The sequence below is a fragment of the Oncorhynchus masou genome, chromosome 9, assembly GCF_036934945.1.
Source record: "Oncorhynchus masou masou isolate Uvic2021 chromosome 9, UVic_Omas_1.1, whole genome shotgun sequence".
In the NCBI taxonomy this organism is placed as follows: domain Eukaryota; kingdom Metazoa; phylum Chordata; class Actinopteri; order Salmoniformes; family Salmonidae; genus Oncorhynchus; species Oncorhynchus masou.
Window position 1 is genome coordinate 34,042,960 of NC_088220.1, and position 23,445 is coordinate 34,066,404.

General features: G+C 42.0%; 3 protein-coding genes and 1 pseudogene across 7 annotated transcripts in view; 3 read left to right on the top strand and 1 right to left on the bottom strand.

The window, feature by feature from the left end:
• LOC135545913 (equilibrative nucleobase transporter 1-like) overlaps positions 1-23,013 on the bottom strand; it is a 44,871-nt gene extending 21,858 nt beyond the window's left edge. The window contains exon 1 of one of the 2 annotated variants that reach the window (XM_064973892.1): positions 22,707-23,013. The gene's annotated coding sequence lies outside the window, so the exon portion shown is untranslated. Of the gene's footprint in view, positions 1-13,817; positions 13,898-22,706 lie in introns of those variants that run through there. The other variant, XM_064973894.1, reaches the window with a different exon arrangement.
• Positions 10,392-15,009, top strand: LOC135545912 (uncharacterized). Of its 3 annotated transcripts, none has more exons than XM_064973888.1 (6): positions 10,392-10,482; positions 11,474-11,591; positions 12,414-13,558; positions 13,641-13,755; positions 13,844-13,995; positions 14,188-15,009. In XM_064973888.1, exons 2-6 carry the CDS (start codon positions 11,511-11,513, stop codon positions 14,564-14,566), a joined length of 1,872 nt encoding a protein of 623 aa, XP_064829960.1. In that variant the 5' UTR covers positions 10,392-10,482; positions 11,474-11,510; the 3' UTR covers positions 14,567-15,009. The 3 variants fall into 3 exon arrangements, with proteins under 3 accessions (XP_064829960.1, XP_064829961.1, XP_064829959.1); XM_064973889.1 differs by lacking the exon at positions 10,392-10,482 and adding an exon at positions 10,884-10,932; XM_064973887.1 differs by lacking the exon at positions 10,392-10,482 and having other exon boundaries at positions 11,255-11,591.
• LOC135545909 (zinc finger protein 135-like) lies at positions 17,148-19,470 on the top strand. Of its 2 annotated transcripts, XM_064973885.1 has the most exons (4): positions 17,148-17,530; positions 17,631-17,725; positions 17,818-17,905; positions 18,004-19,470. In XM_064973885.1, exons 1-4 carry the CDS (start codon positions 17,242-17,244, stop codon positions 18,840-18,842), a joined length of 1,311 nt encoding a protein of 436 aa, XP_064829957.1. In that variant the 5' UTR covers positions 17,148-17,241; the 3' UTR covers positions 18,843-19,470. The 2 variants fall into 2 exon arrangements, with proteins under 2 accessions (XP_064829957.1, XP_064829958.1); XM_064973886.1 differs by lacking the exons at positions 17,631-17,725; positions 17,818-17,905.
• LOC135545910 (catenin delta-1-like) overlaps positions 20,416-23,445 on the top strand; it is a 34,514-nt pseudogene continuing 31,484 nt past the window's right edge.

The following is a 23,445-nucleotide window of genomic DNA, read 5'->3' on the forward strand; positions in this document are numbered from 1 at the left end:
AGTTGTGTGGTTGCAATATCAACAGTCCCTCATCTCTGGTATACTTAAGCAATAAGGCACCTCGGGGTTTGTGTAATATAGCCAATATACCACGGCTAAGGGTTGTTCTTCAGCACGACGCATCGCGGAGTGCCTGGATACAGTCATTAGCCGTGGTATATTGGCATATACCAAAACCCCCGAGGTGCCTTATTGCTATTATAAACTGGTTGCCAATGTAATTAGAACAGTAAAACATATTTTCTTGGGTCATACCAGTGGTATACGGTCTGATATACCACGTCTTTCAGCTGAACAGCATTCAGGGCTCACACCATCGGTTTATAATTTTGCATGCATCATTCAAGACTGCGTTTAAATTGTGTGCAGCACAATGGACATGTAACGCACAATGTCTCAGGAAAGACTGTCTGGGTTGGTAATACTCACTATAGAAAACAGTCAGACTCCCAACCTGGACCTACAGCCCGTGGCGAAAACATTTGCACATAAAAAAGGAAGCCTTCAGGACACCAGGGGAGTCTCCTAAATTTGATTTAATTGAATTTACCCTGAATATTGCAGCCCATTTGTGTAGGCTACTAGCCAGACAAAATCGGCCGAGTTCAACAATAAATAGTGGCTGAATTTATTCTCAAGCCCACTATTTTGTCCTCATTGTTAGGCTATTTGATGTAATTTGTATTTTTAAAACGTTTATAAAAGGTTAGTAAATAGCAGGTATATACATTAGCTATAGATGGTACACTGCACAATAAAACAGTCCCTAGTAAGCTCGTGTTTTGAGGGTGGACTGACTGTATTACTTGGCATTAATAGACTGGTTTTACACACAACAACGTTAGACCTTGCGGGAGGCGAACTCCAACCTTGCGGGGTGTCCAGAGAAACTGCGTTACACCAGTGAATCTGAAGAAAACAACGCAACAAAATAAAGATAATATGTGCCATTTAAGCAATGAAGTGTCATATGGGAGAGATACTTCCACTATTGCCAATCTGTAATAAGGACTGTTATTTTGGCTGTACTGTTTTTCTTGTCTCGGCTGTTGCTATTTACATTGCTAGTTAATTACTGTAACAGTATCTTTCAATCTGTATCAAGGGCATACGTCTTTGACATCCTTATGCTCTGTCTCTCACTCATTCAATCTCTACCAGTAAAGTCAAAGGAGGAAGGGCTGGGCAACTACAAATGGGCAAGTAAACGATGAATAACAACCACAAGATCTCATCAAATCATAATCACGTTCTTACACCTCGGATCACAAGATCTCGTTGCCAGAACACAGCGCAACTTCCTCAAATCCGTGACTGCACACGTCAAAGGCTGGCATCATACACACACCCAGAGAGAGATAGAGACAGAGAGAGAGTGTACAATAATTTAATTTTTTTTAAGTCACATTAGCACTCGCATAAAGAAACAGTTTTAAAACATATATTACAGTCAGAGAAATCATACATTCACAAAATAATCCGATCCATGACTTTTCATGTGTGATCGGATTTGTCTTATGCATAAATACCAGGTATGTATTGGGCGATGAAAAATATATACAGTACCAGTCAAAAGTTTGGAGAATGCCAAGAGTGTGCAAAGCTGTCATCAAGGCAAAGGGTGGCTAATTAGAAGAATCTCAAATATAAAATATATTTGGATTTGTTTAATACTTTTTTGGTTACTACATGATTCCATATGTGTTATTTCTTAGTTTTGACGTCTTCACTATTATTCTACAATGTAGAAAATAGTCAAAATAAAGAAATACCCTTGAATGAGTAGGTGTGTCAAAACTTTTGACTTGTACTGTATAAATATATAAAATATATATATACAGTTGAAGTTCGAAATTTACATACACCTTAGCCAAATACATTTAAACTCAGTTTTTCACGATTCCTGACATTTAATCCTAGTAAAAATGCCCTGTTTTAGGTCAGATAGGATCACCACTTTATTTTAAGAATGTGAAATGTCAGAATAATAGTAGAGAGAATGATTTATTTCAGCTTTTATTTATTTCGTCACATTCCCAATGGGTCAGAAGTTTACATACACTCAATTAGTATTTGGTAGCATTGTCTTTAAATTGTTTAACTTGGGTCAAACGTTTCGGGTAGCCTTCCACAAGCTTCCCACAATAAGTTGGGTGAATTCTGGCCCATTCCTCTTGACAGAGCTGGTGTAACTGAGTCAGGTTTGTAGGCCTCCTTGCTCGCACATGCTTTTTCAGTTCTGCCCACAACCTTTCTATAGAATTGAGGTCAGGGCTTTGTGATGGCCACTCCAATACCTTGACTTTGTTGTCCTTAAGCACTTTTGCCATGACTTTGGAAGTATGCTTGGGGTCATTGTTAATTTGGAAGACCCATTTGCGACCAAGCTTTAACTTCCTGACTGATGTCCTGAGATGTTGTTTCAATATATCCACATCATTTTCCATCTTCATGAGGCCATCTATTTTGTGAAGTGCACAAGTCCCTCCTGCAGCAAAGCACCCCCACAACATGATGCTGCCACCCCCATGCTTCACGGTTGGGATGGTGTCCTTAGACTTGCAAACCTTCCCCTTTTTCCTCCAAACATAACGATGGTCATTATGGCCAAACAGTTCTATTTTTGTTTCATCAGACCAGAGGACATTTCTCCACAAAGTACGATCTTTGTCCCCATGTGCAGTTGCAAACAATAGTCTGGCTTTTTTATGGAAGTTTTGGAGCAGTGTCTTCTTCCTTGCTGAGTGGCCTTTCAGGTTAGGTCGATATAGGACTCGTTTTACTGTGGATATAGATACTTTTGTACCTGTTTCCTCCAGCATCTCCACAAGGTCCTTTGCTGTTGTTCTGGGATTGATTTGCACCTTTCGCACCAAAGTACGTTCTTCTCTAGAAGACAGAACGCTTCTCCGTCCTGAGCGGTATGATGGCTTCTTGGTCCCATAGTGTTTATATGTGCGTACTATTATTTGTACAGATGAACGTGGTACCTTCAGGCGTTTGGAAATTGCTCCCAAGGATGAACCAGACTTCTGGAGGTCTACAATTTATTTTCTGAGGTCTTGGCTGATTTGTTTCCCATGATTTTCCCATGATGTCAAGCAAAGAGGCACTGAGTTTGAAGGTAGGCCTTAAAATACATCTACAGGTACACCTCCAATTGACTCAAATGATTTCAATTAGCCTATCAGAAGCTTCTAAAGCCATGACATAATTTTCTGGAATTTTCCAAGCATGCACAAAGTAGCATGCACAAAGTAGATATCCTAACCGACTTGCCAAAACTATAGTTTGTTAACAAAACAAGAAATGTGTGGAATGGTTGAAAAACAAGTTTTAATGACTCCAACCTAAGCGTATGTAAACTTCCGACTTCAACTTTATATACATGTATGTACATGTGTAGTGCTGTTAGTGTAGCTCCCTGTGCATACAGTAGCCTACATAGCCTATACCACGTCACGGTTGGAGATATGGCTTGCGCCAGCCCAGGCCCTAGCGGCGATAGGGCGGCAGAGTAGCCTAGTGGTTAGAGCGTTGGACTAGTAACCGGAAGGTTGCAAGTTTAACTCCCCAACTCCTGACGAATTACAAATATGTTGTTCTGCCCCTGAATCAAGGCAGTTAACCCACTGTTCCTAGGCCGTCATTGAAAATAGGAATTTGTTCTTAACTGATTTGCCTAGTTAAATTAAGGTTAAATATTTTTTTAATTAAAGCATGGAACAGCGATTAACTGGACCATTGTTCAAGCCTTTGCTTTTGTATCTCTTAATCTGTTAAACTTGAGCCAAATCAATCTGAGAATGAGGTTGTTTAGCAACTATGTGAAACATGGTACTAACCTTGCGCTCAACTAAAGCATTACCTTTATATTGTCATTTGGGAGACTTGTTACAACAGCGCATTCGGAAAGTATTCAGACCCCTTGACCTTTTCCCACATTTTGTTACGTTACAGCCTTATCCTAAAATTGATGAGGATTTTTTTTATCCATCTACACACAATACCCCATAATAACAAAGTGAAAACAGGTTTTTAGAAAGAACATATTCACATAAGTATTCAGACCCTTTACTCAGTACTTTGTTGAAGCATCTTTGGCAGTGATTAAAGCCTCGAGTCTTCTTGGGTATGACGCTACAAGCGTGGCACCCTTGTATTTGGGGAGCTTTTCCCATTATTCTCTGCAGATCCTGGTCTGAGAGTCCTTTAGCTGCCTTTTGGCAAACTCCAAGCGGACTGTCATGTGCCTTTTACTGAGGAATGGCTTCCGTCTTGCCACTGTACCATAAAGGCCTGATTGGTGGAGTGCTGCAGAGATGGTTGTCTTTCTGGAAGTTCTCCCATCTCCACAGAGGAACTCTGGAGCTCTGTCAGAGTGATCATCGGGTTCCCTGACCAAGGCCCTCTGGAGCTCTGTTAGGAGTTATCATCGGGTTCCCTGACCAAGGCCCTCTGGAGCTCTGTCAGAGTGATCATCGGGTTCCCTGACCAAGGTCCTTCTCCCCCGATTTGCTAAGTTTGGCCAGGTGGTCAGCTTTAGGAAGAGTCTTGGTGGTTCCAAACTTCTTCCATTTAATAATGATGGAGGCCACTGTGTTCTTGGGGACCTTCAATGCTGCAGACATGTTTTGGTACCCTTCACCAGATCTGTGTCTCGATACAATCCTGTCTCGGAGCTCTACGGACAATTCTTTCGACCTCATGGCTTGGTTAAGACAAAAATGTCTAAAAACCTGTTTCGATTTGTCATTATGGAGTATTGTGTGTAGATTGATGAGGAAAATTGAATTCAAATGTAATACATTTTAGAATAAGGCTGTAATGTAACAAAATGTGGAAAAGGGGAGGGGGTCTGAATACTTTATCGAATGCACTGTAGCTAGCCCCCCCAAAAATATACCAACCAATTGCGACATTATCTGTATTGTTGCCTATGCACAGTATTCTTTTAAATCAGCTAGCGTTACAAAAGTGTGGCCTGCTAGGGTAGCAGTCTGTTTGTGCCATCATGCCACTCCTTGTAATGCCAAACCAATGTATGGCAAGGAGAGGAGTTGTAATGACAGCACAAACAGATATGGGACCAGTCTAACAGAAGTAATCCCTCCTACCATGTTCATTGTAAATGTTTCACCATGCGTTTTTACGAGCAAAAACTAGGTTGTGGTCTGTTGATATTATAAGTATTGGTCTGTTATTGTTAAAGGGGAGAAAAATAGGCCTCACCCAATCCGAGGGGTAACGTTACATTACAAACTTCTGTGGCTTGCACAATTAAATATGCAACTGGAGTGGCTTGACAGATAAGATCATAAAGGACGAAGACTGACAGACGTTAATGAGGCTGGAAACATATTTCAATGAACAAAAAAATATTGATAACGTTCATTATTACTAGCTACCCAGCTAGCCAATGTTAGTTCACACTAGCATTTGCGTGTTTGCATGCTGGTTAGACACCAGTCAGACACTATACATCTTTCTTGCTGCTTGGCAAGCTTTTTCACACCCATGGTGTAATTTAGCTAGCTATGGACATTTAGCTAACTTGAGTTAGCTGGGGGTAAAGTTGACTCGCTGCAAATAACGACAATTATGTGTGATATCTACATTTTTTTTTATAAAGGTTCATAACTGTTTCTATTCCTAAACATGTCAAACATCATTTGTGGAAATAGACCTAGATAGCTAGCTGCAGGTCTAATTTACCTAGCTACCCCTCCTCAACTCACCCATTTGTATTTATTTAATTAACGCCTCAGATTTTAGCTAGCTCGTGGAACATTCTAGCTCCATTGTTTTTTGTGGGATTTTTGACATGTGAGCGGATGGATGTTCAAAATGTGTTTGGCCAGAGATATTTTAGAAATACCGCCTTTGGTTTTAACTTTGACGTTGGATATCCAGTTTACACGTTTTGAGGTGAAACGTTTAGGCAGGGAGAGACCAAAAACGTTCCTCCATAACCTATGGCATGACATTTGGTTATGAGAGAAACAGTCAACGGCTGTCTCCAAATCTGACAGCGCCCTCCAGTGGTCTTTCACTCCTGGTTTTATGGAGAAGTGAGATTATTATCTGATTATGATGGATTATTCCTGGATGTAAACTGGGTATATAATGTGGTGGTCAACAAGGATACTATATTCACTTATGTTATTTAGGAGGCAATATAGTAATGTGCATTGAGATAAACAAAGGGCATCTACTGAATATGTGGACAATGACCAGTGGTCTAAAGTACTCAAGTACAAATACTTTAAAGTACTACTTAAATTGTTTTTGGGGGTATCTGTACTTTAGTTTACTATTTATATTTTTGACAACTTTTAATTTTACTTCACTACATTAAGAAATAAAATATTGTACTTTTTACTCCATACATTTTCCCTGACAACCCAAACTACGTGTTACATTTTGAATGCTTAGCTGGACAGGAACATTGTGAAATTGACACACTTATCAAGAGAACACATGGTCATCCCTACTGCCTATGGTCTGGTGGAATCACTAAACACGAATGCATCTTTTGTAAATAATTGGAGTGTTGGAGTGTGCCCCTGGCAAAACGTACATTTAAAAAAAGGCAAATGGTGCCGTCTGCTTTGCTTAATATGAGGAATTTGAAATGATTTATACTTTTACTTTTAATACTTAAGTATATTTTAAACCAAATACTTTTAGACTTTTACTCAAGTTGTATTTTACTGGGTGACTTTCACTTTTACTTGAGTCATTTTCTATTAATATATTTATACTTTTACTCAAGTATGAAAATGGGTACTTTTTTCCACCACTGACAATAACCACCTTCACTGAAGACAAACCTCTCAAACCTGTTCAGATGAGAAGGTGATGAAAACATGACACTCAAAATCAGGAGCAGTGTGTAATAATCCCACAATAGCGGCAGAGATAACACTGGAGCTCACTCATTTCTCTTTCTCTCTCACCGCACATGCACACTGACACACACAGACACAAACACACACAAACAAACTCTTAGTTGCTAACACACTCAACAAACTTTTTGGAGTCAGCTCTGTCAACTGTAAAAAGAAAAATCAAAACAATCATTTCCCTCTTAAGTAAAGGTCATTACAGCTTTACTATCACATTCACATTGTCCGTTTTTCCATGTGGAAATACAGTCTTTAATTTCAGTGACAGCGGGCTGATAGATGTCCACCAGAGAATGAATCGGAGAGAGGGAGATACTCCAGAAGGTGTTGACTTATTTTTAGCCACCGAAATGTGGAGAAGAGAAGAGAGGGTTGGGGAGGCATCAGGGGAAGATAATGACGGGGAGAGAAAGAGAAGAAAGAAAGATAGACGTTTATTTTTAAAAGCCAACTGTTTTGCGTTGAATGAAAAGTTACACTGTTAAGTGGGCTGGGGAGTTGGAGAGTGGAGAAAGGCAGGGGGGACGTACATTTGATGGGACATCAGGGGTATATGTATCAGGGGTATATGTATTTATATATATATAGAGAGAGAGAGAGTCGCTTAGATTGGTATTGGATGATGTCATAAAACTGAAGAACAGAGTTATGAATATTATGTTTGGTCTTTGGGATTCTGTGTTATTCCATATATTGATGACTATTTTTCCATATTACTGTAAGGTGAACTAAGTTTGACAGAAATATGCCTTTTGTGCATATGGAACATTTCTGGGATCTTTTATTTCAGTTCACAAATCATGGGACCAACACTTTACATGTTGCGTTTATATTTTTCTTCAGTATATACAGTTGAAGTCGGAAGTTTACATGCACCTTAGTCAAATACATTTCAACTCGTTTTTTCACAATTCCTGACATTTAATCCTAGTAAAAATAGGATCACCACTTTATATTAAGAATGGGAAATGTCAGAATAATTATAGAGAGAATTATTTATTTCAGATTTGACTTCTTTCACCACATACCCAGTGGGTCAGAGGTTTACATACACTCAATTAGTATTTGGTAGCATTGCCTTTAAATTGTTTAACTTGGGTCAATCATTTTGGGTAGCCTTCCACAAGCTCCCCACAATAAATTGGGTGAATTTTGGCCCATTCCTCCTGACAGAGCTGGTGTAACTGAGTCAGGTTTGTAGGCCTCCTTGCTCGCACACGCTTTTTCAGTTCTGCCCACAAATGTTCTATGGGATTGAGGTCAGGGCTGTGTGATGACCACTCCAATACCTTGACTTTGTTGTCCTTAATTAAGCCATTTTGCCACAACTTTGGCAGTATGCTTGGGGTCATTGTCCATTTGGAAGACCCATTTGCGACCAAGCTTTAACTTCCTGACTGATGTCTTAAGATGTTGCTCTAATATATCCACATAATTTTCCCTCCTCATGTTGCCATCTATTTTGTGAAGTGCACCAGTCCCTCCTGCAGCAAGCACCCCCACAACATGATGCTGCCACCCCCGTGCTTCACGGTTGGGATGGTGTTCTTCGGCTTGCAAGTCTCCCCCTTTTTCCTCCAAACATAATGATGTTCATTATGGCCAAACAGTTATATTTTTGTTTCATCAGACCAGAGGACATTTCTCCAAAAAGTATGATTTTTGGATCAGTGGCTTCTTCCTGATGAGCGCCCTTTCAGGTTATGTCAATATAGGACTCGTTTAACTGTGGATATAGATACTTTTGTACCATTTTCCTCCAGCATCTTCACAAGTCCCTTTGCTGTTGTTCTGGGATTGATTTGCACTTTTTGCACCAAAGTATATTCATCTCTAGGAGACAGAACGCGTCCCCTTCCTGAGCGGTATGACGGCTGTGTGGTTCCATGGTGATTATACTTGCGTACTATTGTTTGAGCAGATGAACGTGGTACCTTCAGGCATTTAGAAATTGCTCCTAAGGATGAACCAGTCTTGTGGAGGTCTACAATTTTTTTTCTGAGGTCTTGGCTGATTTGTTTCCCATGATTTTCCCATGATGTCAAGCAAAGAGGCACTGAGTTTGAAGGTAGGCCTTCAAATGCATCCACAGCTACACCTCCAATTGACTCAAATGATGTCAAATAGCCTATCAGAAGCTTCTAAAGCAATGACATAATTTTCTGGAATTTTCCAAGCTGTTTTTATATGCACAGTCAACTTAGTGTATGTAAACTTCTGACCCACTGGAATTGTGATGCAGTGAATTATAAGTGAAATAATCTGTCTGTAAACAATTGTTGAAAAAATTCCTTGTGTCATGCACAAAGTAGATATCCTAACCGACTTGCCAAAACTATAGTTTGTTAACAAGACATTTTTGGAGTGGTTGAAAAACGAGTTATAATGACTCCAACCTAAGTGTATGTAAACATACGACTTCAACTGTATATATATAGAGAACATTTTATATATATTGAGCCTTTGTCAAGATAATCCATCCACCTGACAGGTGTGGCATATCAAGAAGCTGATGAAACAACATGATCATTACACAGGTGCAGCTTGTGCTGGGGACAATAAAAGGCCACTCTAAAATGTACAATTTGTCACAGAACACAATGCCACAGATGTCTCAAGTTTTGAGGAAGCATGCAATTGTCAAGATGACTGCAGGATTGTCCATCAGAGCTGTTGCCAGAGAATTCAATGTTCATTTCTCTACCCTAAGTCATTTTAGAGAATTTGGCAGTACGTCCAACTGGCCTCACAACCGCAGACCACGCGTAAGCACACCAGCCCAGGACCTCCACATCCGGCTTCTTCTCCTGTGGGATCGTCTGAGGGTAGGGGGGGCAGGGTGCTGAGGATTATTTATGTATGTAATTAAGCTCTTTTGTGGGGAATAACTCATTCTGATTGGCTGGGGCTCGGTCTCCGTTGAGTGTGCCTGCCTCCATAGTGGGTGGGCCTATGCCCTCCCAAGCCCACCCATGGCTGCACACCTGCCCAGTCATTTAGAAATCATAGATTAGGGCTCAATGAGATTATTTCAATTGACTAATTTCCTTTTATGAACTGTAACTCAGCAAAATCTTTGAAATTGTTGCATTGTTGTTCAGTATATATATTTTGCAGGACTTAACGGAAAGGGAAAGGGGGGATACCTTGTCAGTTGTACAACTGAATGCATTCAACTGAAATGTGTCTTCTGCATTTAACCCAAACCCTCTGAACACTGCTGTGATAAAAAAATAAACCCTTCTCTCGCTTTCTAAAACTTTTTGAGTGAAATAGTTACTGTTTAATTCAAATGTTTTTTTGCTGATGTTGTTTTGTGTCTTCTCACTTTTGTTTACTGACTGTGTATTTCACTTGTTTTGGCAATGTAAATATGCTTCCCCATGCTAATAAGGCCCCTTTGAATGGAATTGAGAGAGAGAGACAGAAAGAGAGACTAAACGGAGGAAAGAGAGACAGATTCACACCAACTGACTCACTGGTCACTTCAGTTTAGAAAGAGAGAGAGACCGAGAGAGAGAAAGCAGGACACGGTGACCACAGTGAACCCAGAGGGCTACATGTACCACACAAGGTAAGGGCTGCACCTCTCTTACCACACAACTCACAGTCTTTTGGAAGCATCAAAGAGTATCCGCATGAGTACATGGAAGTGTTGTTGCTGTATGTCTTGGACTCCATGTATATGCTTGTTGAAAGAGTGTCGGTTGGTGTGTGTGAAGTGCCTTGATTGTTACTACGTCTGTTAAAGATGGAATCCGCAGCAAGGGAAACAACGCCACTCTCCACTCCGCGGCTGTTGTTATTGTTTTTTGTTTTGTTGGTGGTGATTTTTTATATTTTTTACATATGCTCTTTTTCTATCATGCGTGCATTGATGTCAGAGGGGGAAAAACAGTGTTCGTTGTCATATCGAAAACAGACATTGCAGGTCCACCATTAAGGATTCAAGCTTCAACTCTTATGTCTGAATGAGTGTATTTACTCAGAGATTAAGTAGGTCATTGGGGTCATCGGGGTCAGGGTAAGAATTCAGTTTAATTCGACTACTGAGTCCTGACTATGCAAATCTGTTTGCTCGGGCTTGACTTGAGAGTGTGTGTGTGTGTGTGTGCCTGTCTGTCTATCTGTCTGTCTATGTAGGTGTGTATTCAGGTGTGTATGTATGCATATGTGTGTTTGAGTGTGCGTGTGTGTATATGTCTGTGTACCCATGGTTTCCAGAGCAGATGCAGCTGTCCTGGCTGTTGGACTGTGCCGATGTCACTAGCTCTATTTCTGGAACCTGTGTTGTTCTGAAGGTCAGATAAAGTGGCTCGGAATCCTCACAAGGAGGGTGGCAGGGGGCACTCACTAAACAACACACACCAGACAGCACTTTCAGATAGAGAGAGACAGAGAGGTAGAAAGAGAGAGAGAGAGTGCAAGAGAGAAATCTGCCTCGAACAGAACATTGAGTCTAAACTGATTGCATGAAAGTTGGACATTTAATGAACTTAGATATTGAGCGATCAATCCCAATAACCTTGGAGAGGAAGAGTCTGAATTGACTTTATGTTTCAAAGGAAGTTGGACTGACAAACACAGAAAGTCCACGGAACCATGGACGATGTATCACTCCGCCAGGACGATTCTGGGAAAGACGCAACAGCCAACCAGACGGAGGACAACAAAAACAATCAGGTATGTGTGTGTTGATGATGAAAGAAATAGACCCATAAACAGATACAGAAGACGAAATGCATACAGAGGCAAACCTCAACCACCTACAGACAAACCAATACACACTTATTGGTATTGAGACAACGCCATGTAGCCTTACAATGAGGTGGCAGGCTTGTTAGATGTATTTGCGCTGTAGTTAGATGTAGTATACGGAGTGAAGTTAGTGGGAGGTCTTGGTGGTGGTTGTGGCTGCCTGCGTATAACCTAAGCGCTGGGCTACACCTGTTCCTGTGGTAAACTCTGGCACAGGAATGTTTATCCCTTTCTCACTCTCAACACACACACACGGACACACACACACACATGTGCGTCTATCTTATTTCCACTGATGAGTCACCACTCTGAGTCACGACTTGATGTGACACCTGGGACAGTTCACTTACCTAACATAATTCCAACATACTATGCTATCTGCAGCTTTATACATCTCAGTGCATAACATAAAAACAACATAAACATGTCATATGTTTGAATCGTAATTAAAGCCATAAAACATGATAAAAATGCGTGTGTAATATTACAGCCATAAACAACTCTACAGCCGGAGGTATGTTTTTTGAGTAACAACGTAACGTGGAGTGAAGTGACGCAGACACATTTTCTAATTTAGTTTTGAACTAGTTATAATGTCACTTTACATCGTCTCTCCCCTGAACAACTGATTTAGAATCAGGTCTATGACAACAGTCCTCTACCATTTTGCTTTGTCCCTAACCCTAACCAAAACTACCTCAACTGCTCAGAATAACCGATTGTAATCTTATCTGGTTTGTCTCTCAGACAGAGAGAGAGGCTTCAGTGCAGGAGTGTGACCCCCCTAAGAGAGACCACCTGGCGGAGGACACAGTGGAAGGTCATGTGGTTAAGTCTGGGGCTAATACGGAGAAAGCGCCGGAACAGGCAGCAGGGGCTAGCATTAGAAATGTAGAGGACTCTCAGCCAGTAACCGACACCATTGAGGTTAATGGTGAAGAGGCTTGTAAGGGTGAGGGAACATCTCAAGGTGCAGACACCGGAGAAACAGAAGACTCCAAAGTGGTGAACAGAGAGAAGAAGGGGGAGGGAGAGAAGGAGGAGGACAAGAATAGAAAGGGTCAAGAGGTGGTCAAGAATGGAGAGATTGAGAAAGAGGATGTGAAGGAGGACAAAGAGAAGGGGGGAGAAAATATTGCCAGGAAAAAGGGGAAGGGGGAAAAGATAGGAGAGGCAAAAACAGAAGAGAAGATAAAAGGAGATAAATGGAAAGACAGAAAAGTGAAGGCAGGGAAGGGAGAGGGAGAGAAGGGAGAGGGAGAGAAGGGAGAGGGAGAGAAGGGAGAGGCAGGGAAGGGAGAGGGAGAGAAGGGAGAGGCAGGGAAGGGAGAGGGAGAGAAGGGAGAGGGAGGGAAGGGAGAGGGACATAAGGGAGAGGCAGGGAAGGGAGAAAAGGGAGAGGCAGGGAAGGGAGAGGGAGAGGCAGGGAAGGGAGAGGGAGAGAAGGGAGAGGCAGGGAAGGGAGAGGGAGAGAAGGGAGAGGGAGAGAAGGGAGAGGAAGAGAAGGGAGAGAACGTAGAGGCAGGGAAGGGAGAGGCGGGGAAGGGAGAGGTGGGGAAGGGAGAGGGAGGGAATGGAGAGAGAGGGAATGGAGAGGGAGAGGGAGGGAAGGGAGAGGGAGAGAAGGGAAAGAGAGAGGGAGGGAAGGGAGAGGGAGGGAAGCCACCGGAGAACAAGAGCAAACCAGTAAAAGAAAAGGAAGGGGCAGGAGGTGGAAAGGTTAAAGAGAAAAGCAAGGAAGTGGAGAAGCAAGGAAAGACCAAAAGAAAGAGTGGCGTGAATCACACCGCCTCTACCCCATCCTCTGTGGCCCGACCCCGGAGCTCTGCCCGCTCTGCCCGGCCTTCCACTAAAAAGGACATCATAGCAAAGTTCCAGAAAAATGACTCTGAGTAAGTTCTGACATGTCCAATATGACAAACCGCAACATGCTTATTATGGCAATAATTGCATTGTCTTTTCACTTATTTCCAGGACACCGGTTGTCTGCAACTTCAAACTTCAGAGATCATCTATGGCTGTGACAAACGGGGCATCAATCAAACAGAAAGTGCTTTCCTGGTGTCAAAACAAAACACGCAAGTACGAGGTGAGGGGATGTTGATGGTCATGTACACCAGAGGTACTGACATTGGAGCACCATAACCTTACCTGACACCATACCCTCTCTTTCCCAGGGTGTTTCCATAGAGAACTTCTCATCATCGTGGTGTGATGGGCTGGCGTTCTGTGCACTCATCCATCGCTTCTTCCCGGACGCTTTCGACTTCTCAGCCCTGAGCTCATCTGAGAGAGAGAAGAATTTCACCCTGGCCTTCAACACAGCAGAGTACAAAGCTGTGTTTGTGTATATATATATATATATATATATATATATATATATATATGTGTGTTTGTGTCTGAGTGTGTGTGTTGTAAATGAGTCATCATCCTCTCTCTCTCCCTCCATATCTATTTTTCCCTTTTCTCTCTCTCTCTCTCTCTCTCTCTCTCTCTCTCTCTCTCTCTCTCTCTCTCTCAGGACCATGGCTGACTGCTGCCCCCTGTTGGAGGTTGGTGATATGATCCTGATGGGGAACAGCCCGGACCCTATGTGTGTGTTCACCTATGTCCAGGCACTCTGCCATCACCTCTCCAAAATAGAGAAGGAGAGGAAGGACAAGGAGGAAGAGGAGAAGAAGACTGAAAAGATGAAAGACGAAGAGGTAGAAACCACTGCAGAGAAGAAAGAGGAGGAGAGTGAGGAAAGTGGGAAGATAGATGGTCAACAAGAGGAGGGAGATGAGGGAAGGGAGAACGAAGTAAAAGACGGGAAAGAGAATGAGAGTGAGGAGAGCTCAGCGGTAGAGAGAGAGCAAGAGGGAAGAGAGGTTAGAGGGTTAATTGAAGCACAGGCTTAAGCTAATGCTAAAGACATGGGAAAGAGATTCAAATAAGTCACATGATGAAGTATAGTTTTACAGTTTGAAACACGACAAGTGTTTAGCATGTATGAGCATAATTTTTTAAAGAGTGACACATTACTACTGTATATTCAAAAGCTGGCTTTGTTAAGGTTGTGAATTATACTCAGATTCCAACAATGTGTGTAAATTGTAACCTGTTGTGACTTTTTAAACCATATTTAACACATGCTGTGTTCTTTCCAATTTCATTATCATGTCTGTTGTGGAAGTTTGTGCACAGAAAAATAAAACGTCAATGTATATTATAATGAACTATTTTGATTTATTTTTAAGAAAGACAACCTATGTATTTTTTTATTATGGGTAAAGTTATTAAGTACGGCTGCACTGCAGCCCAAATAAGGATTCAAAAGGCTCTTGGGTGATGATGATCTATCTTGAATAAAAAATATTTTTAAAATGATTTATGACAATTGTGATGATATTCATTAACAGATAGTCTTGGAATACAACAATTACACTCTTATTCCATTCACTGAGCGTTATTGTGAGTTATGAGACTTGCCATCAAGGCATGACATTCCAACATCACATAAATCAGATATTCCTTTTGCTTGTCAGAGGAGTGCGATATTAATTTTCCATGACAGAATGCTTGCAACAACAAAAAGCAAGAGATTGAAGAGGGGCCTGTCCATACAAATTGCACTCGTTGACTGATTACATTTTGCTGTTACAATTAGTTCATGATCATGAATTCCAATTTCCAGTCACGAGCAAATATGAGTCTGAAGACACAGTGCCTTCAGAAAGTATTCACACCCCTTGACTTTTTCCACATTTTGTTGTGTTACAAAGTGGGATAAAAAAAATATTACATTGTCATGTTTGATTCAATAATTTACACAAAATACTCTGTAATGTCAAAGTGGAAGAAAAATGGTAGCATTTGTCAAAAATGTATTAGAAAATAAAAGACTAATATACACTTTATATACAAAAGTATGTGGACACCCCTTAAAACGAGTGGATTTGGTTATTTCAGGCACACCGGTTGCTGACAGGTGTATAAAATCAAGCAGACAGCCATGCAATCTCTTAGACAAACATTGGCAGTAGAATGGCCTTACTGAGGAGCTCAGTGACTCAACGTGGCACTATCATAGAATGCAACCTTTCCAACAAGTCAGTTCATCAGATTTCTGCCCTGCTAGAACTGCCCCAGTCCATTGTAAGCTCTGTTATTGTGAAATGGAAACGCCTAGGAGCAACAACGGTTCAGCCGCGAAGTGGTAGGCCACACAAACTCACAGAAGGGGACTGCCAAGTGCTGAAGCACATCTGTCTTCGGTTGCAACACTCACGACTGTGTTCCAAACTGCCTCTGGAAGCAACGTCAGCACAAGAACTGTTCGCCGGGAGCTTCATGAAATGGGTTTCCATGGCCGAGCAGCTGCACACAAGCCTAAGATCACTATGCACCAGCTTGAGTGGTGTAAAGCTCGCCACCATTGGACTCTGGAGCAGTGGAAACACATTCTCTGGAGTGATGAATCACGCTTCTTCATCTGGCAGTCCGACAGACTAATCTGGGTTTGGCGGATGCCAGGAGATGCTACCTTTCCGAATGCATACTGCCAACAATCAAGTTTGGTGGAGGATGAATAATGGTCTGGTGCTGTTTTTCATGGTTCAGGCTAGGCCCCTTAGTTCCAGTGAAGGGAACTCTTAACGCTAGAGCATACAATGACATTCTAGATGATTCTGTGCTTCCAACTTTGTGGCATCCACCACCATGGAGAGTATATGAAGAGTTATACTTAGTGATGTGATGGGTTGTTTTGGATTTCCTCAAACATAACACTTTGTAGTTAAAACAGTTCTTTTTTTTACCACATTGCTTGCAATTTTACTTGAGTTCCTCATTTCAAGCAGGATTCGTTTTTTTAAATATTTTTATTCTGTACAGGCTTCATTCTTTTCATTCTGTAATTTAGGTTCATATTGTGGAGTAACTACAATGTTGTTGATCTATCCTCAGTTTTCTCCTATCACAGCCATTAAACTGTTTTAAAGTCACCATTGGCCAGATGGTGAAATCCCTGAGTGGTTTCCTTCCTCTCCAGCAAAAGAGTAAGGAACGACGCCTGTATGTTTGTAGTGACTGATCCACCATCCGAAGCGTAATTAATAACTTCTCCATGCTCAAAGAGATATTCAATGTCTTCTTTTTTAAATTTGTTTACCAATAGGTGCCCTTTGTTTACCAATAGGTGCCCTTCTTTGTGAGTCATTGGAAAACCTCCCTGGTCTTTGTGGTTGAATCTGTTGTTGAAATTCAAGGCTCACTTTGCCATTATGGGGTATTGTGTGTAGGCCAGTGGAAAAAAAATCTACATGGAATCTATGTTAAATTCAGACTGTAACAGAAACAAATGTGGAAAAAGTCAAGGGGTGTGAATTCTTTCTGAAGGCACTGTACGCATTCATCTGTGGCGCTCGTCCTCCCCCAAAATATCTGCGGAGGTCTTCTTATAATTACGGTCAGCACTGCTTTTATTCACCGGAAGTAGTTTTGTGTACACTGACAAAAGCGTCACATCTTGTCTGATCAATGATCTGATTTTTTCCAATTTCTCCCTCTGTCTTTTATCTCGCCACTGAAATCGATGTCAACAAAAATGCAGGCTCATTTGTCTTTACAGACCCAACTCGCTTCCATAATGGACGTGCTTGCTAGAGCGGCCGTTGTCGAGATCAGTCAACTCTTTTCCGAGAGCTCGGCTGATTTACACTTGGAGATTTCTCGCAGCTACAAAGACAACGAAGCGCTGAAGATGAAGATGAAAGGGATGAAGAGCGAGCTTTTCTCCCTGCGGCTACAACGGGCGAGTACACCGCGGGGCAGTCGTTTTTCTTTTGGCAGAACTTTGTGCAAGCCTCGGGCAAAACTCACAGGTTGGTTCAAGTTCTCGAAATGCTGCTAGCTGGGCGACCAGTCAATTGATCATAGTATGTTGGGAGTGGAACGGTTTTTGACCTATGCTCTTACTCATAGATAAGACACCTGAGCGCCACGCGGCTGTTAACAACAGGGATGACGCTTCTATTACAATAGGGGAAGAGGAGAGTCCATCCACAGTCAAAAAAGAGGTGTGGCAATAATAGCCCCTCACACATTATTGACATAGGCTACTACTACTCTAGAAATATGTACATGTCTGACTGAATATGTGTGTTTTCAGTGTGCAGTTGTGGAGAGTCCAGATGTCATCTTGATAAAGGAGGAGGAGGGAGCTGAGGATGACTTTGAAGCATGTTGGCTAGTTGCAGGTGTGTGGAGGAGGAGGAAGAAGAAGATGATGGACTGGTATATAGACAATTGACAGCCAGATAACAAACCGATGATTTAATAATTTTGTTTCCTGTAGGTCAAGACTATATTGATGGTGAGACTATTACTATGGCGACTCCACAGCTGGAACATGCCAGCCAGAGACTAGGTCACGATGAAGGGCCTTACAGCATGAGCGCTCATAGTCGAGGTGAAGGAGCTCTGTGCAGCGTGAGCAGTACTGAGAACAACCCTTTCTTCAGAACCCCAGAACAGCCCCAGAGATTGCCCTCACACTCTGGTCTGCTGCCGGACCACACAATCAGCCATCAGATACAGCTGAACACTCATTCTGTTGGTGGACCACTGCCAGGCAGCCCTCCAATGAGGGGGGTGCAAAGTGACAGAGAGGGTCAGCCGACAGGGGATGCAGGAGGACGGGGTCTGAAAATCGCCGAGGTAGCTTCCCTAGAAAACACCCCAAAGACCCCAACAACAACCTTGGCAACAGGGGGTGCGACTGTGAGGCGCCCTGGTCTTGTAAACCAGTTCCAGCGCCACCACGTCCCCCACGGTACCAAGCCGTTGCTCTGTAGCGACTGTGGGAAGCGCTTCTCTCGCCGGCTTGACTTGATCCGCCATCGGGCGGTCCACACAGGAGAGACGCCTGTCATATGCAACCTGTGCGGGAACTCGTTTGTCAACAAGACAACTCTGAGGGTCCATATGCGCATCCACACAGGGGAGAAACCGTACATGTGTTCCCTGTGTGGGAAGGGTTTCACCCAGAAAGGCAGTCTGACCATCCACCTGAGGACCCACTCTGGAGAGAAACCCTACAGCTGCTCGCACTGTGGCGCCTCGTTCAACAACCACAGCAACCTGCGCAGACACATGGTCACACACCTAGAGCAGGCAGGGACGCTGACACTCTGACACATACACACTACCTCCCCGGTGGAGGTTTAGGTTCTTTATTTCTTCAGCTCTCTCATTCTCTCTCTGACTGTCTTCCTCTTGATGTCTCACTTAGCCCCAGACTCTTCTCTCCCTGTCTCCCATCTTCTTCTCCCTTTCTCTGGTCCACTGTTGCCCCCCTCTCTGTTGTTTATGTCTCTGATCTAGATGCACATACTACTTAAAGGGGCAATCAGCTGTTGAAACAATAACAAAGCGTACTCCCCACCCTTGTTTCATGAAAAAGCTGAGGGATGGGGCTGGAGAAATGGAACCACTCTAAAATTCATAGCTATGACTGACCATGCATCAAATCAAAATTTGACCATGTTTTGAGGATGTATAGTGTTAGTTTACATTTACTTTGTTTACAAACATTGGAGTAAAACAAGCTTGTATTTTGTGTGTCTTATTAGGTGGACAGTTGAACTAAGCTCATGGGGCATTTGTAAGTTATATACTTCAAGAATCAATGGGTACATATCATTCATTTATATGTAAAACATGTATGTAGCAACTGCAGATTTCCCCTTGAAAGTTACTGTATGAATATTTTCAGTAAGTCTCCTACTCTGGCCCAAACGAATAAACAGTGTTTTGATATGGAGGAATGAATGAACAAATGATTTATTTTCTAACTCACTGGCTGCACCATAGTTATTTATCATTTTTTTCCCCTCGAGTGCGGCATTACCTTCTCTTTGTAATCTTGTACAGTGTGGGTTTTAAACCTAGAGATTCTTCACTATCGCGGGGGTCTCTTCAGGAAATTGGCCATTCGACTTAAAGCTTCCAGAGTCCTTTTAAGGCAAACAGCAGAGCATGAAGCAGACTTTGCCAGCTGTTTGATCTAAACGCTTGTCTAAAGCATCAGAAGGATATAAAGTATAATTTGGACCACATAATTGCTGCTGATTATCCTACTAGGAGGCAGACAGTGCCAGCACCAGACAGCCTACTGATGCAGTCATCCACTTATACAGGGAGACTTAGACACATACTGTATTGGCAGCATTTGATTAAACTCCAGTTTTATGGTTTTCTGTTTGCATGTGCTAATGCGTTCTTGGGGGATATTGTTCAACTTCTATTTAGTTTTTTTAGACAATCAATGGGATGACATCAGAGGTATGTGTGTGGGGGACTGGGGGGAGAAGCCAGGGACATAACCTTCAACATTTATTTTATTTTGTTTAACCTTTATTTGACGAGGCAAATCAGTTAAGAACAAACTATTATTTACAATGACGGACAAACTCGGAAGACGCTGGATCAATTGTACGCTGCCCTATAGGACTCACAATCACGGCCGGATGTGATACCCCTTGAACCAACCCAATTGAATGAATATATATATGTATATATAATTATTTTTTATGTTCATTCAGTTGGATATTTGTGGAGAAGTTAATTTATATTGTGCTGTGTAATGCGGAATGTTCATTCTGCAACTGAAGACACACCATTACGGGAATTTTGTTCGGCTAACGCATATCCGTAATTACGGTAAAATCCATCCGTTATGCCCGCCCTCTCCCCCCCCCCGCATATCTATTCATCTTTGCTCCCACCGAGCTTGACCGAGAAACCAGAAAGAACAAGGAGGAGAAAAGGTGGATAAAGCGTTGAAAAATAAATACGTTGGGAAGGGGCAGGGAATACGAGACATATAGGTAAGTAAAAGAAAAGATACAAGCGGATTGATGGGATCATTTGACAGTTTTACTTTATTTCGCAAACCGCAGCGTCGGCAAGGAGTGGTCAACTGGGGCACAGATCACGACTTTTCCACTGCCCGTGAGTGAGTGGGGTTAAAACGCCCAAATGTCGCTCAGCACGGATAGCCAGTTTTAAGCCTGTCTAGTAGGCCAGTGTCTCCACCACAAGTGGAGATGGACGGCCTGTTATCTAGCGACCAAATATTTTAACAAAGCGCAGAAGGTTTGTTTAAATGGAAACAAGACTCGTCGCTGTGTTAGCAACTACCATTAGCTAGTTTGTGCTAATCGAGCCACGTCAAGCTAACTAACTGTTAGCGCGGCTACGCGCTAAGAAATGGTTAGCCATACAAGCTAGCTAACTGGTCAAGCAACCAAAACTATCTCGAGAGTTTTAGGAACATGCTGCACCCTTACAACTCATAACTGGCTAACTATCTAGCTAACGTTTCCATTGTTTTGTTAGCTTGCTGAACATTTCAGCTAAATTAGCTAGGTAGCCATCGTCTGCTGAATATGCCATGCACCGATTGATCTGTTGTTCGAATGTTTCATTATTCTGGCCTCAATCGACCTCTGTCCACTTACAATAGCAAGATAACATGTTTAGCTAGTATTTTAGCATGATTCGTAAGAATATGCTTTCTGGTTAATCTTAGGAAGGGTAAAATTAACATTACTTTTAGAACTACCCAATAATACAACATACTCCCAGAAGCACTTTGTTTAATATCTGTAGTAGGCCTTACCATTGCTGACATTACAATTTGTGTCTGATTTCTGGGTCAAAAGGTCGCGGAAGATAATTCACAGGTCACGATGGCAAAGCCTTTTCCAAAAATGTAACCAAAATGTCAAGTGGACTCATGAATAACCAGAAACCCAAATCTCAAGATAGCAATGTCCTATTCAGATTCTTTGTGGGTCTTTTGTCATTTATTAGCAGCAACGGCAGATGTCATTACAGTAGGTGCATATCTTAAGTTCCATAGTGAACATGCAAATAATACAGGCCTATTAATGTTAAACAAAAACAGAATGAGCATCTGTACTTTTCACACAACCAATAAACTGTGTAACATTATATCCAGACTGATTGGTCAGAAAAGGTAGACAAGGCCATCCAGACAAGCTTTGTACGTGTTAAAGGGAAATAAAGTTTAAAAACGTTTTCAACTTCACATTCATCTCCAGTAGAACATCAACATGTGAAAATAGCAAGTTTCTCTGTTTTGTAGTAAAAGACAGAGGAAGATGAGTGTTTCCAATGACATAAAGTCAGCAATGCCTACTCATAATTGGTTAAAATCACACAATGCACACCGACGTCATTGTACACTTATGTGCCTCTTTTTGTTTTTACTACAAGACATAGTAACTCACACTTTTCACATGTTGATGTTAGGCTGGTGCTAGAGATGAATATGAAGCTGACCTTGTTTTGAAATGTCCCTTTAAACAAGGGGAGAAGATCAAACAGAACAGAATGAGCATCTAATGTCACACAACCAATAAAGTGTGTGAGAGATGACATTTGATGGTTCCAATGTAGATGAGTTTAACCTCTTGAACATAATGATCATGGGCTCACATTACCTTGATATCTGTCCCACCTTTTACCCCTACCTCACCTAGACTTGGACAACTGCGTGTGTGTACTTACAGTATAACAGATTAATTGGTCAAAAGAGGGGGTGGAAGAGGCCACCCAGATGAACAAGATATCTGTAAACATGGGGAGCATAAAGGCCTGTTAATATCGAACAACCAAAAACAGAATGAGCCTCTGTAATTTAGTTTGCACTGCAGCCTGGTAGTGCTTGCTGAGGGCATTTATCAGCCAGTAGTCTCATTTCTCCTCATCCCTCCATGCCTACTAGTTTACCTCTCTCCCCCTACTGTCTTTACTTTCTCTCGCACGTGTGTGTGTGAGAGACATACACATGAGGGACAGGTGCCAAGCAACACTCCTCTCTCTTACCCCTCAACTACATGGCTACCTAGAATACTTACAGTTAAATCTTTTTTTTAAATTTTTAACTTGCCACGATACTGAGTATCGCTATTCTGGTATCATCCCGGTCCTAGTGTACATGTTCAAACAATTAGGTGAAAGCATGCTTACCTTCTCACTCAGGCGATTTTTGTGCTTGCCCCACAAAAACTCTTTCCGGACGTCAATCAACTTGTATACCTCTCGAGTTGATAGTCGACTCGTTTATGATTGGAGAAGACGACATTCCAAAAAGGTAGAATGTGAAAGCAGTATTTTCAGGAGAGCGCTGAAAGTGGTTGTCGTCTTCTGTTCTGGCCCCACTGATACGTTATTCATAACATTTTTAAGGATCATATTGTTTTTTTATTTCTGGATCAAAACGGGGCTTAGGTGGTGGGTGTGTCAATGAGTGCGGGCAGACGTTGGCGCAGCCTTCAAATGTGTGGTTTTTCCACTGTTTGGACTTAAACCCCCCCCCCCCAAAAAAAGAAAAAAACCTAGGCGGCTTGGGCTTAAGCGAACCCAAAAAACATTTGGGCGTGCCGCCTAAGGATTACAATGGCAGAAAAATCCCGGATATTTATGCAAACATATTTCAATTTAATTCACTTCATGAAAATATCATGATTTATAAAGAAAGCACCATTGTCAAACAGTAGAATTCTCACTAAGTCCAGATTTTGTCACGTGACCGAACACCAGATTTTAATAGCGAGCTAAGTGTTTTTTTTCTTTTCTTAGTACAGGTTTTTTTGGGCTTGTGCTTCGAGGGCAACTCATTCATTTGACGAGCCACTCTGCAAGACTGAACTGTTTCACTCAGCCAGCTAATTACATGCTTCATTGACACTTTTGCTCATTAACTGGT